The 17,137-nt window shown below is 42.6% G+C and overlaps 1 protein-coding gene across 1 annotated transcript in view; it reads right to left on the bottom strand.

Moving 5' to 3' along the window:
- Window positions 1-14,756: 14,756 nt before the first annotated feature.
- grin3a (glutamate receptor, ionotropic, N-methyl-D-aspartate 3A) overlaps window positions 14,757-17,137 on the bottom strand; it is a 166,440-nt gene continuing 164,059 nt past the window's right edge. The window contains exon 9 of the mRNA XM_055632410.1: window positions 14,757-15,777. Coding sequence (XP_055488385.1) covers window positions 15,441-15,777 — 337 coding nt within the window. The 3' untranslated portion in view covers window positions 14,757-15,440. The remainder of the gene's footprint in view (window positions 15,778-17,137) is intronic.

Below are 17,137 nucleotides of genomic sequence, written 5' to 3'. Positions count from 1 at the left end.
GCTTGTTCCACCCACCCTCTATGTGAAAAAGTTGCCCCCCAGTTTCCTATTAAATCTTCCCCTTTCTCCTAAAACCTATGTCCTCTGGTTCTTGATTCCCCTACTCTGGATAAAAGACTCTTGTGCATTCACCCTATCTATTCCCATCACGATGTTATACACTTCCATAAGATCACCACTCACCCTCCTACTCTCCAAGGAATAAAGCCCTTGCCTGCCCAACCTCTCCCTATAGCTCAACCCCTCGGGTCCTGGTAACATTCTTGTAAATCTTTCTGCACTCTTTCTAGCTTAACAACATCTTTCCTACAGCAGGGTGACCAAAACTGAACACATTGCTCCAAATACCTATATGGCCTCATCAATGTATTGTACAACATAACATCCCAACTTCTATACTTAATACCCTGACTGATGAAGGACAATGTGCCAAAAGCCTTCTTAACCAACTTATGCATCTGTGAAGATGCACATAAATGCTGGAGAAACTCAGCGGGTGCAGCAGCATCTATGGAGCGAAGGAAATAGGCAACGTTTCGGGCCGAAACCCTTCTTCAGACTGATGGGGGAGGCAGGGAGAAGAAAGAAAAAAGGAGGAGGAGGAGCCCGAGGGCTGAGGGATGGGAGGAGACAGCCCGAGGGCTGGGGAAGGGGAGGAGACAGCAAGGGCTAACAAAATTGGGAGAATTCAATGTTCATGCCCGCAGGATGCAGACTCTCCAAGCGGAAATGCCACATCCAAAGAACAATATACCTGCATTCTTAATTCCTCTGCTCTACAATACTCTTCAGTCCTACCATTCACTGTGAAGGTCCTGCCCCGGTTTGACTTCCCAAAATGCAACGCCTCGCATCTACATCAAACTCCATTAAGGATTTATCAGTCCACTTGTTGAACTAATCAAGATGCTACTGTAATTTTTTTGATAACCATCTTTGCTCTTTCCAACACTGCCCACTTTGGTGTCATGTGCAAATTTACTAACCATGCCTTGTACATTCTCAACCAAACAGCAATGTTGTCAAAGGTACACAAAATTGCTGGAGAAACTCAGCGGGTGCAGCAGCATCTAATGTTGTCAAATATGCCCTGGTGAGCTGTTGCAGAGAAACATTAGGGTGGCGTAGTGGTGCTGTTAGTAGAGTTACTGCCTCATAGCACCAACAACCCAGGTTCAATCCTGACCTCCAGTGCTGTCGGTGTGGGTTTTCCAAATTGTCCCTGTGACCGCCTGGATTTCCTTTGAGTGCTTCAGCTTCCTGCAATATCTCAAATTGATCTCTCAAAAATATATTGTAACAGTATTTAAAAGAAGAGAACCTAATGTTCTCTCAATAAATATATCCTCCCACTGATAAAGTAGATTACTGGCATGGACATTATGAACTGAATTTCCTCCTAATTTTGATTCCTTTACCACATAGCATTGTATGGGATCTTACAAATTGACTAATAATTGCTAATTTACCATGGTAACTACACATCCAAATGATTCCTTTGCCTCATGTTCGGAACTTTTTGAGGTAAAAAAGGTGATACTTAAATCTGGTTCGGAAATTTTATTATTTGATGTGAGAGAGTTTTATCTAGAAACCGATGACATTGTACACACTGTTTTCCGTCTGAAGCTTGTGTTTTTGCTTCCCTTTGTTCTGTACATGTCAGGCATGCACAAGCAGAACTGCTCACACATTCAAATGAGATGGACAGCAAGAACACTTTGTGCCAAAACAAGTCTTCACTATGAATGTGAGAAGCATGTTAATGATACATAAGCAGGATCAGCCTGAGCATACACCAGTCCACGAAGACTTAGAGATGGCAGATCGGTTCCCTTTGAAGAGGTACCTCTAGCTGCTTATCTTCCTCAGGGCCCCAACACAGCTGTGTCCTTGATCCTCTGCTTATCACTGTGTCTCAGATGCTGCCCCCATCAGTCAATCATAACCCCTCCCTCCCATACGCCAACCCTGCCCTTGATAGCCCAATTCCATCGAACAGAAGCCCTAACCTGCCCCCAAAAACCTTCGCTGCCTTACCCTTTACCACAAACCACACCCACTGTTCCCTTGTTCCCTTTCTTCACTTCACCAGAGTGGGCAGTAGAAAGGCTATGCCCAGAAGTTTAGCCAGAAATATGGCTGCAGAAAAATAAGTTGAAGTGAAAGAAGAGGGGGAATAGACAATAGACAATAGGTGCAGGAGTAGGCCATTCGGCCCTTCGAGCCAGCACTGCCATTCAATGTGATCATGGCCGATCATCCCCAATCAGTACCCAGTTCCTGCCTACTCCCCATATCCCCTGACCGCTATTTTTAAGAGCCCTATCTAGCTCTCTCTTGAAAACATCCAGAGAACCAGCCTCCACCGCCCTCTGAGGCAGAGAATTCCACACACTCACCACTCTCTGTGAGAAGAAGTGTTTCCTCATCTCCGTTCTAAATGGCTTATTCCTTATTCTTAAACTGTGGCCCCTGGTTCTGGACTCCCCCAACACCGGGAACATGTTTCCTGCCTCTAGCGTGTACAAACCCTTAACAATCTTACATGTTTCAATGAGATGTTCCTCTCATCCTTCTAAACTCCAGAGTGTATAAGCCCAGGTGCTCCATTCTCTCAGCATATGACAGTCCCGCCATCCCGGGAATTAACCTTGTAAACCTACGCTGCACTCCCTCAATAGCAAGAATGTCCTTCCTCAAATTAGGGGGCCAAAACTGCACATAATACTCCAGGTGTGGTCTCACTAGGGCTCTGTAGAACTGCAGACGGACCTCTTTGCTCCTATATTCAATTCCTCTTGTTGTAAAGGCCAACTTTCACTTTCTTCACTGCCTGCTGTACCTGCATGCTTACTTTCATAGACTGATGTACAAGGACACACAGATCCCGTTGTACATCCCCTTTTCCCAACTTGACGCAATTTAGATAATAATCTGCCTTCCTGTTTTTGCTACCAAAGTGGATAACCTCACATTTATCCGTATTAAACTTCACCTGACATGCATCTGCCCGCTCCCCCAACCTGTCCAAGTCACCCTGCATTCTCATAGCATCCTCCTCACAGTTCACACTGTCACCCAGCTTTGTGTCATCTGCAAATTTGCTAATGTTACTTTGAATCCCTTCATCCAAATCATTGATGTATATTGTAAATAGCTGTGGTCACAGCACCGAGCCTTGCGGTACCCCACTAGTCACTACCTGACATTCTGAAAGGGACCCGTTAATCCCTACTCTTTGTTTCCTGTCTGCCAACCACTTCTCTATCTATGTCAGCACTCTACCCCCAATACCCTGTGCCCTATTTTGCCCACTAATCTCCTATGTGGGACCTTATCAAATGCGTTCTGATAGTCCAGGTACATTACATCCACTGGCTCTCCCTTGTCCATTTTCCTAGTTACATCTTCAAATAATTCCAGAAGATTAGTCAAGCATGATTTCCCCTTCGTAAATCCATGCTGACTCGGACCGATCCTGTTACTGCTATCCAAATGTTCGGCTATCTCATCTTTTATAATAGACTCCAGCATCTTCCCCACCACCGATGTCAGGCTAACTAGTCTATAATTCCCTATTTTCTCTCTCCTGCCTTTCTTAAAAAGTGGGATAACATTAGCTACCCTCCAATCCACAGGAACTGATCCAGAGTCCATAGAACATTGGAAAATTATCACCCATGCATCACGATTTCTAGAGCCACTTCCTTAAGTACCCTGGGATGCAGACCATCAGGCCCTGGGGATTTATCAGCCTTCAGTCCCATCAGTCTACCCAACACCATTTCCTGCCTAATGTGGATGTCCTTCAGTTCCTCTGTCACCCCAGATCCTCTGGCCACTACTATATCAGAAAGATTGTTTGTGTCCTCCCTAGTGAAGACAGATCCAAAGTATCTGTTCAACTCATCTGCCATTTCCTTTTTCCCCATAATAAATTCACCTGTTTCGGTATTCAAGTGTCCAACTTTGGTGTTAACTAATGTTTTCCTCTTCACATACCTAAATAAGCTTTTACTCTCCTGCTTTATATTCTTGGCTTCGTACCTCACCTTCGTACCTCATCTTTTCTCCCCGTATTGTCTTTTTGTTTATCTTCTGTTGCTCTTTAAACATTACCCAATCCTCTTGCTTCCCACTCATCTTTGCCACGTTGTACTTCTTCACTTTAATATTTATACTGTCCCTGACGTCCCTTGTCAGCCATGGTCGTCTCTTTCTCCTCTTGGAATCTTTCTTCATCCTTGGAATGAACTGATCCTGCACCTTCTGTAAATCCCCGTTTTCTCTCTCATAGAAACATAGAAAGTAAGTGCAGGAGTAGGTCATTCGGCCCTTCGAGCCTGCAGCGCCATTCAATATGTTCATGGCTGATCATCCAACTCAGTATCCTGTTCCTGCCTTCTCTCCATACCCACTGATCCCTTTAGCCACAAGGGCCATATCTAACTCCCTTTTTAAAAAGTGGGGTTACATTAGCTACCCTCTAATCCTCAGGATCTAAAGAGTTTTGAAAAATTATCACTAATGCATCAACTATTTCTGCGGCTACTTCCTTAAGTACTCTGGAATGGCTCGCAAATGACGGCCAAGTGGGGCAGGCCCTTTAACCTGCAGGTTTAATGCTCGTTCTGTTCCTGGAGCTGCCATTTTCACACCCACCCCGATCGAAGGCGGAGTGTGTTTAAACACTTTTCTGTAAGGTGATCCGAACATGGAGCACGGGCTCCTTGACACGTCACTGCAGAGGGGACAGATATCATCCGACTCTGCTGGGCCTGTTCTGCACCAGTTAGACCAGGGAATAGTAGCACACATGCCATCCGGCCCATGATGTCTGTGCCAAACATACGTTCATAAGTTCATAAGTGATAGGAGCAGAATTAGGCCATACAGCCATCACATCTACTCCGCATTCAATCAAGGCTGAACTATCTCTCCCTCCTAACCCCGTTCTCCTGCCTTTTCTCCATAACCCCTGACACCTGTACTAATCAAGAATCTATCTCTGCCTTAAACAGATCCATTGGCCTCCACAACCTTTTGTGGCAATGAATTCCACAGATCCACCACCGTCTGACTAAAGAAATCCTTCCTCATCTTCTTCCTAAAGGAACATCCTTTCATTCTGAGGCCATGACCTCTGGCTCCTAGACTCTCCTACCAGTGGAAACATTCTCTCCATGTCCACTCTATCCAAGCCTTTCACTATTCCATCATGATGCCAAGTTAAACCTAGCTCCTCTCCATGCACATGATCCATATATATATCCCTACATTCCTTCAATATGCCTATTTGAAAGCTTCTTAACCACCACACTATTATACCTGTCTTCACCACCACCCCTGACAGCACATTACAGGCACCCATCAGAGACTGTGTGAAAAACCCACCCATACAACTCCTTTCTAACCTTTTAAGCTAAGCCCTCTAGCCTTGATGATGCTCAGATGGTGATGATCTACCTGGTAGACAAAAATGCTGGAGAAACTCAGCGGGTGAGGCAGCATCTATGGAGCAAAGGAAATAAGCAACGTTTCGGGTCGAAACCCTTCTCCAGACTCAAGCTTTCTTCACTCAGTTTCTCCAGCATTTTTGTCTACCTTCGATTTTCCAGCATCTGCTGTTCCTTCTTAAACACAATGATCTACCTGGCTCAATTTCCTCCTGCCATTCCTCCATTTGCACGTGGCGATGTCTCAGGCCCTGACAAAGCACACTCATACTTGTATGTTGTGGAGAAGCATCACTTCTACATGTTTATGGCACAAGCATGGTTAAAGGAACTGGCGAATACAGCCAGTCTGGAATCAACTGCACTGCGACGGGCCAATTGGATCCGAGTGAGGATAAAAATCCATCATAAACTCCATGCTTACTATTATTTATTTATTGTGCATTATTATTTAACCACTAGCCAGGTTGCAGTGCAGCATCTTCAAGGGCAGCAGGCAATTTAATTTTCAACAGTCACTGCAGCTCACTGTTCTTCATGCACTTCAGTTCCTTCACTGTGGTGCCACCCACTGTTAACAGATTAATCTGTGTTGCAGTTTAAGAGCCTTGAACACTTTAGTTCAGTCTATGCTTTAGAGATTCAGTGCAGAAACAGGACCTTCGGCCCAGCGATTCCACACCGACCAGCGATCCTACACACTAGTGACAATATATAATTTTTACCAAAACCAATGAATCTGCAAACCTGCATTCTTTTGAGTGAGGGAGGAAACCAGAGCACCCGGAGAAAACACACGCGTTCACAAAATGTACCTAAAACTCCTTCCAGAGAGCACCCGTCGTCAGGATCGAACCCGGGTTTTTGACGATTGAACCCTTTTCAGTTCCTGAAGTGTTTGGCCCCAACAACTCTCTTAATCCAGGTTGATGAAATGTGTTTTTTTTTTTACAAAAAGGTACGGGTATACATACAACACACCATTAATGGCTGAATCAACTCTTTAAAGGCACCATTACGCATACCTGTGTGTAGTATCACAAAAAAAAGCCTGTGTGAAATATTCAGAAAATTGTTGGAATATTGCTTAAGGGTTGTTGGTCTGGACAAACAGTCCTCAAAGATGGTGTTTCAGGTAAGCTCTTCAATCCTCATCAACGTGGACGTTCATTTGTACAACTCCAGGGGGCGTTGACATTACCCAATGCTTAAATTACTTAAAGCTATGCCCCCTGGTTTTAGAGCCCCTACTCTAGAAAAAAGACTGCATCCACTTTGTTTCCACCCCTTATGATTTTATATGTAAGGTCACCCCTCAACCTCCTATGTTCCAGGGAAAAAAGGAGCCAGTCTATCCAGCCTTTTGACTCAAGCCCTCCAGTCTCTGTAATATCCATATGAATCTTTTCTACACCCTTTCCAGCTTAACTAACCCTTCCTTTAGTTGGGCAACAAGAACTGCACACAATACTCCGTGTCATCTCAGACACATGTTGTACATTTGCAACATGATATCCCAAATCCAGTACTCAATGGACAGTCCCAACAAGGCAAGCATACCAAATGCCTTAGCTTGGTAAATACTGACAAGAAATATTCATTTAACAGCTCAACCATCTCCTGTGGTTTCTCATGTAGCCAACCACATTGATCATCAGGGTGCCCTATTCTCTTTCCTAGTTAGTTTTTCAGTCTTAATATATTTGTAGAATCTCTTAATATTCTCCTATATATTGGAGATACAAAAGACTACAAATGCTGGAATAGGGAGCAAAAATGCCACGTGCTGGATGAACCTCACTGACCAAGCAGCATTTGTGGAGGGAAATGAGCAGACAATGTTTCAGGTCATGACCCTTCTTCAGATTGAACCTTGAAGGATTTTTTGCCTGAAATGTCTTGAAAATGCCACCCAAGCTTGGTTTTAGTGTATAAAGTGGGTGTAAGTTGGCTGTCCAGCTACCTACTGCAGGTTGATTAAGAGGGTTGCTGTTTCCCCTGGATACCTCAAATGGCAAAGGATCTTGGGAATGCCCAAGGTGGGATATATGTAGCGTGTCTTCCTCATAAGGCACAATTTTGTAAAAGCAGCTGATATGCACATCAGAGGAACGTTATCTTCTTAATTCCCAATTAACTTGCCTCTTGTTGGCTTGAGCAACTAAAATAAAAATGGAGAGTATATAAAACAGGGTTTCATCCCAATTGTTGCTCAATTTTCACTAATGTCCAAAAGGGAAATGACGTTCAAATGCTTAGATCCAGGACCAAAGTAGCCATTCAGATACCTTGGTGTGGAGGAATGACATAGACACATGTAAAATATTTAAATTAAAGCAAATTGAATTATATTAAAAGCAGAAACATGAAATGCGAAACATTGATTAAATTATTAAAATTAAAGAAATAATTGATCACCCGAAACTCGTCATTCAATAATGGTAACAAACAAATAGGAAGGCTATTGGAAAGCCTGAGGTAGAGTTACAAAACCCAAGGTGGCAGTTGAATTCTCACGCCTTCTCAGCAGTTGAGTATATAAATGGTGAATGAAATACCTTCATCTCTTGGGGTTTCTGCTACAGTTCTATGAATGACTTGCTGGATAAGTTCCTTTCTCATTACACATCAAGCCATTAGGTTGGTGTCGAAGGGGATGTGCTTTGGAGAGGAATGTACATTGTGATATTAACATGACGCATGCTGACCTTCCAGCCATGAAACTTAAGCAGGGGGAAGGATTGAACATGGTGCATAATAGAAACAAAGATCAGTGCTATCCATTTTGATCTATTGCATGAAATTCATATCAATTATGTCTGAGTTGGTGGTATTCTTGATATGTTGATAGGTTGTGGGTTCAAATCCTAAGTGATGTGAGCTCAAAGTTCTGCGCTGATGTTCTCTTGTGGGGCTGAATGAGATCTGAATTGTTAAACTTGGCGTCTTTGGGCTAGTGATTAAACCAAAACACTGTGTGTTCTATCATATGAATACAAAAGATTCCTCAGTAGTGTCTAACGAAATATGTAGAAGCTAGCACGGAAGCCCTGGTCCTTCAAGCAACATAATTTAATTATTAGTTCATCATTACTGCATAGATATTTAAGGAACTTTCTGTATGCAATAATAATAATAATAATAATAATATATTTTATTGTCATTGCACATAAGTGCAACGAGATTTGGGTATGCAGCTTCCATCCGACATCATAACTTAAGTAACTACTAAAATTTAGGTTTAGATACCCTGAGAACATGGTTTGTATAAAGAACATTACAACAGTAAAATGGTCAAAACAGACTAAAGTGCAGATGTGTCTGTGCGACGTGACCATCCGAGGGAGACAGTCCGTGGGGGTGGGGGGCACTCAGCATGGCCGGTTCAGAGCAACTATAGCTCTGGGAAAGAAGCTGTTCCTGAGTCTGGAGGTGCAGGCGTAGAAGACCTTGTAACATCTGCAATTTGGCTGATATGTTCCCTGCATTATTTAGCTGCAAAAATACTTCCATGGGTACTGAGGTTGGGAATGTTGCTGTGTAAATGTTAGCTTACCTTTCTCCAAACTGAACCCCATCTCGTCTGTTTTCTACTGTCTAATTATTTTGGACATCTACCTGTGAGGTATTGAGCCTCGTTAGCTCTGAATGATGCACTCGCCTACCAACACCCTTGCCCATCATCATCTCTCCTTTTCTGCCTCAGTTATGAAATGTAAAAGATGAATATAGAACAATTACAGGCAAATATTCTACACTGGGACATTTTACCTAGCTTATTATGTTTGGAAGAAGAAAAAAGTGAAATGTGGCTAATAAACTATCATGACTTTGTAAGTTGTTTAACAACATAATGACAGGGCAGTCCTCATCCTAGTTTCGTTTTGTGAGCCTCAGAGTTCTGCTGAACATTAATATTTCACTCCACATTTCTCAAAGGCGTTATTAGTTATTATCACAGTGGTGTCTCTGGGAGCTTACTCTGCACTAATGATCTGCAGTGCTTGGGATATTACAGCTATGGCAGCTCATTGTTAGGTGTAAAGTACTGGAGGATTCCTTGAGAGGCACATGAAGGGCACAACCAAAATATGTGTCTTCCCTTAGATTTTTGCATCTCAGAATGACCAAGTTGCACCACAATGCTCCACATGTTCAGACAACTGGACTGGGCCTTCTTGTATCAATATGAGGAGATATGTTCGTAGGGTTCAATTTATTTCCTCCAACATCACCATTGAGTTATTTTATTCCTATCTATGTGTGTGGACCAGGACAGGCTTTCAACCACCATTACTTGTGCTAAATGGCTGCATATGCTGATGACTTCAGATATTGCGAGACCTGATTTTTTAACATGGATTCTCCCATGTAGCTACCACGACATGGTATGCTTACTGGAAAGGAAGAATGCATACATAATCAAAATATATGTATGCTTTGGATAAGTGGATGCATCCTTGGAAAAATGTATGTTGCATGGAAGTGTGTGATGGTAAATTTATATCACTGGGAATCATGTGCAGCTCTTATGTCAAACCTCCCAATAGAGACATAGAGTCATAGAGTGATACCGTGTGGAAACAGGCCCTTCGGCCCAACTCACCCACACCAGCCTACCCTAGTCCCACTTGCCTGCGCTTGGTCCATAACCCTCCAAACCTGTCCTGTCCATGTACCTGTCCACTGTTTCTTAAACAATGGGATAGTCCCAACCTCAACTACCTCCTCTGGCAGCTTGTTCCATGCACCCACCACCCACTGTGTGAAAAAGTTACCCCTAGGATTCCTTTCACCATGAACATAAGACCTCTGGTCCTCAATTCCTCTACTCAGGATAAAAGACTCTGTGCATCTACCCGATCTATTCCTCTCATGATTTTGTATACCTCTCTATAGATGTCTCCACTTCTGGTTGAGTTACTCATTTAGAGTATGATGGAAGATGGATAGGTTTAAGACGTGTTGATGGTGATGAAGCCAGTCCCAGCAGTATTAGTAATGCAAGAGAGAGAACATCGACTGGAACTGGGTATGTCAAACACAAAGTGGTCGCAGAAGACAAATGTGGACCTTGTAGTCTTTATAGAGTAAAAAACACCAGTGAAACCAGGATCATACATCCCTAGGAAATACAATAAAGGTAATGACAATAAAGGTAATTCTAAATAAAGTATATGGTGCATCCCCCAGAAGTGAAGAGAGGAAGATATGAGATTTGTAAGATTACCACTACATCTAAATATGTGGATACACACTCCAAATACTCTTTGAAGAGTGCTGGTATTCGTAGATGGCACAAAACATTATCTCTCACCAGATGCATTTATCATGCTGCGTGGACTCGTTGATAGACCTTTGGAATTTGTATTATTCCAAGGATAAAAACATTCTTTCATGTGAATGTGAGTTCACCAATGATATCTGCACTTTTTTGTGGTATATGTATCTTCATGGTCCATGCATTCTTCTCTGGTATATACCTTTCCATGGCATAATTATTTTTCCATGATGATCTAAATCGGATATCCCTTAAGGTTGGATGTGAATTTACAGATGCACAACTAACCTGTATCTATACCTAACATTGTGGAGAAAGATACACTGGCTTTGAAGAGTAGGTGCGTTGTCCCCATTGTCTAGGGCTAGGCTAATGCTTATCTTACAAACAATATCTAAATTTTTCAACAAACACCTAAAAATACATTATTTGGTTGTTATTAACTGAAGTTTGTGAGAGACTGTTGTACAAAAATCTGTAAAGTGACCACACTTCAAAAGAACTTCGAAACAAATGATGTCCTGAGAAGGTGAAAGGTTATAATATAAATGTGTGTCTTTCTTTTAGTAAGTTAATATTTATTTGACATTTCAGAATTTATCACTGCTGACCAGGAGGTGACTTCTTGATGCCCAGAAGGTAACTTCTTGGTGAACTTTCCTTTGTGTTACCACTGAGCAGAGTTGGCCACATGAGGGCATCATTATCTCAGGCAACTACTTCCTGGCTGATCATCCTTTCAAATCTCGTAACAATCACAATGATCTACCAAGTACTTCAATAGATAGAAACTAATCCTGCTCTTGACAATTAACCTCAAAAGCAATTCTAGAGAATTTGTTGAAACTGCTAACCCTTTCTGGAACAATTTTACCTGTCATGATCTCTCTTTGTTACAGTTTTTTTTTGTGGGGGGGGGGGGGGGGGGGGGGGGGGGGGGGGTTTTGGCAAGTCAGGTGAATGAAAATTACAAGGCTTTTCACACCAGCATTAAAAACAAGAGGGTAGCCAGGGAGAAGATAGGACTGCTCAAGGATAAAGGAGGGAATTTGTGCTTGGAGTCAAAGAGTAGGCGAGGTATAAAATAAATAGTTTGCATCTGTATTCATCAAGGAGAAGGACACGGAAGACAATGAGATCAGTGTGGGATATACTATAATACAAGTTTGAAATCAAGAAAGGGGTGATGCTGGTGCTCCTGAGGAGCATTAAGGTTGAAAAAATTCCCTGGATATGATGGGTCTCTCCCTGGTTATTAGTAGTGGCAAGAGAGAAAATTACAGGAGCTTTTAGGAAGATCTTTGCATCTTCTCCAGCGACAGGCAATGTACTGGATGACTGAAGAATAGCCAGTGTTGTTTCCTTGTTTAGGAAGGGAAGTAGAGAGAATCCATGCAATAATAGGCCTGTGAATTAGTGACAGTCAGCAAAACTGTGTTTGTGGCAGGTCATATCTTACTAACTTGATCATGACTTTTGAGAACGTGACAATGGTGTTTGATGAGGGTAGAGCGGTGGATGTTGTTCACATGTATTTTAGCATGTTATTTTATTAAGACCTTATGGCTGGCTGATCCAAGTGATTAAGATGCATGTAATTCATAGCGACTTGATTCGTACAAGTACGGATTCAGAAGCCTCTTACTAATTTAGGCTGGACCGGGTGCCGATCTAAGAGGCTGAGGACATAGACCGGACGTGGCCTACAGCGGCGGAGCAATGGTGGAGGACACCAAGGCTACTATTGGCCAGGCCAGTCCTGCAACGCTGCCAGGACAACAGACCTTTATCTGTGTCCTACTGCTATACAATTGTACTGTGTCTGAGATGCTTATCTAATACATATCTAAGTGCTTATGTATAGTGATATTTGTACTAAACTGTATACAAAAATGAATTTCACAGTGCCTCAGTACATGTGACAAATAAAGTGCCATACCATACCATACCATACCATGTATATAAATGATCTGGGCAAAAATGTAGATGGATTGGTTAGTATGTTTGCAGACAACACCAAGATTGCTGGAGTTGCGGACTGTGTGAGAGACTGTCAAAGTATATAGCGTGATATAGATCAGCTAAAGAAATGACCGATGAAGTTGAATCCAAACAAGTATGAGGTGTTACGCTTTGGGAAGTTGAATATAAAGGGAAAGCATACGGTTAATGGAAAGACCCTGAACAACATCGATGTAGAGAGGGGACTTGAGGTCCAGATCCAAAACTCCCTGGGAATAACAACACAAGTAGATTAAGTGGTAAAGAAGGCGTAGGGCATGTTTGCCTTCATTGGTCAGGAAGTAATGGTTCAGCTTTATAGGACTTTGGTGAGGCCACATTTGGAGTATTGCATACAGTTCTGGTCACTCCAATACAGGAAGGATGTGGTGTGAAGGCTTTGGAGGGGGTGCAGAAGAGGTTTACAAGAATGCTGCCTGGATTAGAGGATATTAGCTATAAGGAGAGGTTGGGCAAACTTGGATTTTTTTTCTGTACTATCAGAGGCAAGAGAAGAGACCTGATACAAGTATATGGAATTATGAAATGCATTGGTAAAGAAGACAGTCAAAACCTTTCTCCAGGGTGGAAATGTCAAAAATGAGGGCATAACTTTAACGTGAAAGGGGCAAAGTTTAGGAAAGATGTGCAGGGCAAGTTATTTTTCACAGAGATACCTGGAATGTGCTGCTAGGGACGGTGGTGGAGGCAGATATGATAGAGGCATTTATGAGGCTTTTAGATGGGCACACGGGTATGAAGGGAATTCAATAGTATAGATCATGTGCAGGCAGACAAGATTAATTTAGTTTGGGATCCTGTTCAGCAAAACATTGTGGGGTTTGTCGTTTGCTGTACTTTTCTAAGTTTTCTGTGTTATGAAGGTTAAGATAAAAGAAGCATCAATCCTTTTCTACTCGTTACTGGATTACAGAACTAACATTTTTTCAGTGTCATGTTAATCTTCAGGTCAAATGCTGGAAACAACATAATCAGTGTCATTGCCTATATGCTAGCAATAAACTTTTTTCAGCCTCTTACCTCGACGGAGATGCAATTTTTCTCCATGTCGCCTCCCCGTCCCCTCCTGCGGCCTACAACGTGGAGTGTCGCAGCCTTTACTGGAGACCGGCCCGAAGCTTCAAGCCGCGGGCGTAGCGCGGATTTACCATCACGGAGCGGACGATCCTTTGACGAGGATCACCAACGAAGGTGCTCCGACTGCGGGGCCTGTGGACTTTAACACTGTAAAGCCATGGCCTCCAGTAAGAAGAGGCCAACTCGGGAGCTCCATGCTGCGGAGCGTTCCGATCGTCCCAACGCCGGAGTTTCGCTCATCCCGACGCGAGGGCTTCAGACATCGGACCGTCGGCAGCTGGCGACTGCGGAAGGTTCAAAGGCCCCAACCACGGATGAACAAAGGAGGAAGATGACTTTATTACTTCCATCACAGTGGGGAATGTGGATTCCATGGATGTGGATGTTTATGTTAAATTTTATTTTATGTGGTATGGCTGTATGGCCTCAAATTTCACTGTACCTTAATTGGTTAAGTGACAATAAATGCGAAATTGAACTTGAATGTAATCAGCAAATAAAGTGAATTATACAGTCAACTTTCTGCGTCCTTATAAAAGATAGTCCAGAGTACTCACTGAAGAGCCAGTCTTTTGGAGGAATAATGACAGGGATCTATCCCACACTCTCTGGGAAATTTGTCCCAAGGATTACACTTTCCAAGAAATCTTTCTCTCGGAGAAATCTGCCCTGGTGCATCAACATCAAAGAAGATACTATCTCAGGGAATGAATAAACAATGGCTGGGGTAATTATTTGCATTGGAGATGGTCTTCTCACAGGTCATCTGAGTCGACCCAACTCTCAGTGTTAGATACAAGTACTCGTGATATTTGAATTGATCATTTGAGATGCAGATTGTGAGAAAGTCGGGAATTTGTGCAGACAATGTGTTCATACAAATCATTACTTTACTTTCAAAACCATTTACAATTGACACTTTTCACAATGATTTAATGACTCCCAAGAATGTCCTCTGCGCTTTACAAAGTGACAACAAAACACCAATAAATGAACTGTCAGAAAAGATTCACACTCTCACCAACTGTTAGGCAGAGCTGCATGAAAAGCTACACAATAATATAAAGCTCTCATTTGTTCCAGTGCACAACATCCTATACAAAGTCTTAAGGGACCTCATTAGTCCTGACTGGTGGTTCTCCAAAGAGATGGACTTTATTGATCCAACTTGAAAAATTTCTTGCATTGTGCATTGTCAAGACTGAAGCCCACTGAATGTTACAATCATGAACAAATCCGTGTTGGTTGCAAACTAGCCCACCATCATATTGGCTGTTTCCATTTGATCACCTGCTGGGGATTGAAAGGTTTTGGAAAAGAGCTCACCTACTGTCTGCATTAACTAAACACTCGCATGTGTCCACTCACATGTCTCCTTTATGATTAAAGGTCTTTGAGTTCAATAAGAGAAATTGAACTTCAGACTGATATTCAGATGCAAGTTTTGGCATCCTCTTCTTGGACAGGGCAGTGATTGCATTTGTTGGGAAGAAATTGGCTTTATATCACGCTTTCTTTTAAGTGAAATACAACTCTACAAAGAAGGGAACGCTCAGAAAAAATAGAGTTTTTGCCATCATATGTTTTAACCAGTTCCTTGTTTATGGTTCTGCTTTCTTGACTGTTCTCTGATACTCTTCCAATTCATTTTTCCTACTCATTGCCTTTTGCAGTTCCTGTTTGATGAGTTGGATCTGTTGCTCCAGTTCTGTTAGCTCGTGGATAACCGACTGCCTGGTTGTCACAAGGGGCTCAGGCTTGCCATTGGAATTGGTGGCAAGAGGCAGCTGTTTACCGAGTGAAGGTGGAACCTCACCCGGGGCGGTTTTCAATTTCATGTCAGGCTGTTGATCATCTTTGAGAATGCACTTCTGTTTGTTCCAGCTTGCGTGGGCAGCTGTGTTCCACACAACTTGCTGGTTATTCCTTACATTACACCTGAAAATAAAATAAATTTACTTTGAATCAGAACTAAACCAGAGAGAAAAAAAGACACAGATTGCTGGAGTAACACAGTGGGACAGGCAGCATCTCTGGAGAACATGGACAGGAGACATTTTGTGTTGGGACCCTTCTTCAGACTGATTGTTGTAATATAACACGGCAGGAGGGGGAAACATAGAAACATAGAAAATAGGTGCAGGAGTAGGCCATTCGGCCCTTCGAGCCTGCACCGCCATTCAATATGATCATGGCTGATCATCCAACTCAGTATCCTGTACCTGCCTTCTCTCCATACCTCATGATACCTTTAGCCACAAGGGCCACATCTAACTCCCTCGTAAATATAGCAGGAGAATGGGATTGAGAGGGAAAACTAGATCAGTCATGATTGAATGATGAAGTAGACTCAATAGGTCGAATGGCCTAATTCTGCTCCTGTGACTTAGGAACATAAACAACAATGTTCTACTATCAGTCTACAGAAGGGTCTTGATCTGAAACGTCACCTATCCACATCTTCCAGAGATGCTGCCTGACCTGCTGAGTTACACCAGCCATTTGTGAGATGTAAGCATCTGCAGTTCCTTGTGTCTAAACCAGAGTGACAGGTCCACAAAATATCATCATTTATAATACCACTACATACATATCTTGATGAATACAGAGGCTTCACCTTTCCCAATCTCTGCATTCCCCTCCAGCTTCACAATTCTTTGAAATGTTTGTGTTCCTTCGATTTTGGCCATTGATCATCCTAGTGAATTGCTCCATAGTGAATTTCCCGTCCATATAACTATCCAATTTATTTTTAAATGATAAAAACCAACCTGCCTCCACCACCTTCACTGGACGCTCATTCCACACAGCTACCACTCTCTGAGTAAAAAAGTTCCCCCCTCATGTTGCCCCTAAACTTCTGTCCCATAATTCTCAAGTCATGTCCCCTTGTATGAATCTTCCCTACTCTCAGTGGGACAAGCTTATCCACGTCAACTCTGTCTATCCCTCTCATCATTTTAAAGACCTCTATCATGTCCCCCCTTAACCTTCTGCGCTCCAAAGAATAAAGCCCTAACTTGTTCAACCTTTCTCTGTAACCTAGTTGCTGAAACCCAGGCAACATTCTAGTAAATCTCCTCTGTACTCTCTCTATTTTATTGACGTCCTTCCTATAATTAGGCAACCAAAATTGTACACCATACTCCAGAATTGGCCTCACCAATGCCTTGTACAATTTTAACATTACATCCCAACTTCTATACTCAATGCTCTGATTTATAAAGGCCAGCACACTAAAAGCTTTCTTTACCACCCTATCTACATGAGATTCCACTTTCAGGGAACTGTGCACAGT

The sequence above is a fragment of the Leucoraja erinacea genome, chromosome 3 (assembly GCF_028641065.1).
Source record: "Leucoraja erinacea ecotype New England chromosome 3, Leri_hhj_1, whole genome shotgun sequence".
In the NCBI taxonomy this organism is placed as follows: Eukaryota; Metazoa; Chordata; class Chondrichthyes; order Rajiformes; family Rajidae; genus Leucoraja; species Leucoraja erinaceus.
This window is presented reverse-complemented; position numbering and strand designations above follow the sequence as displayed.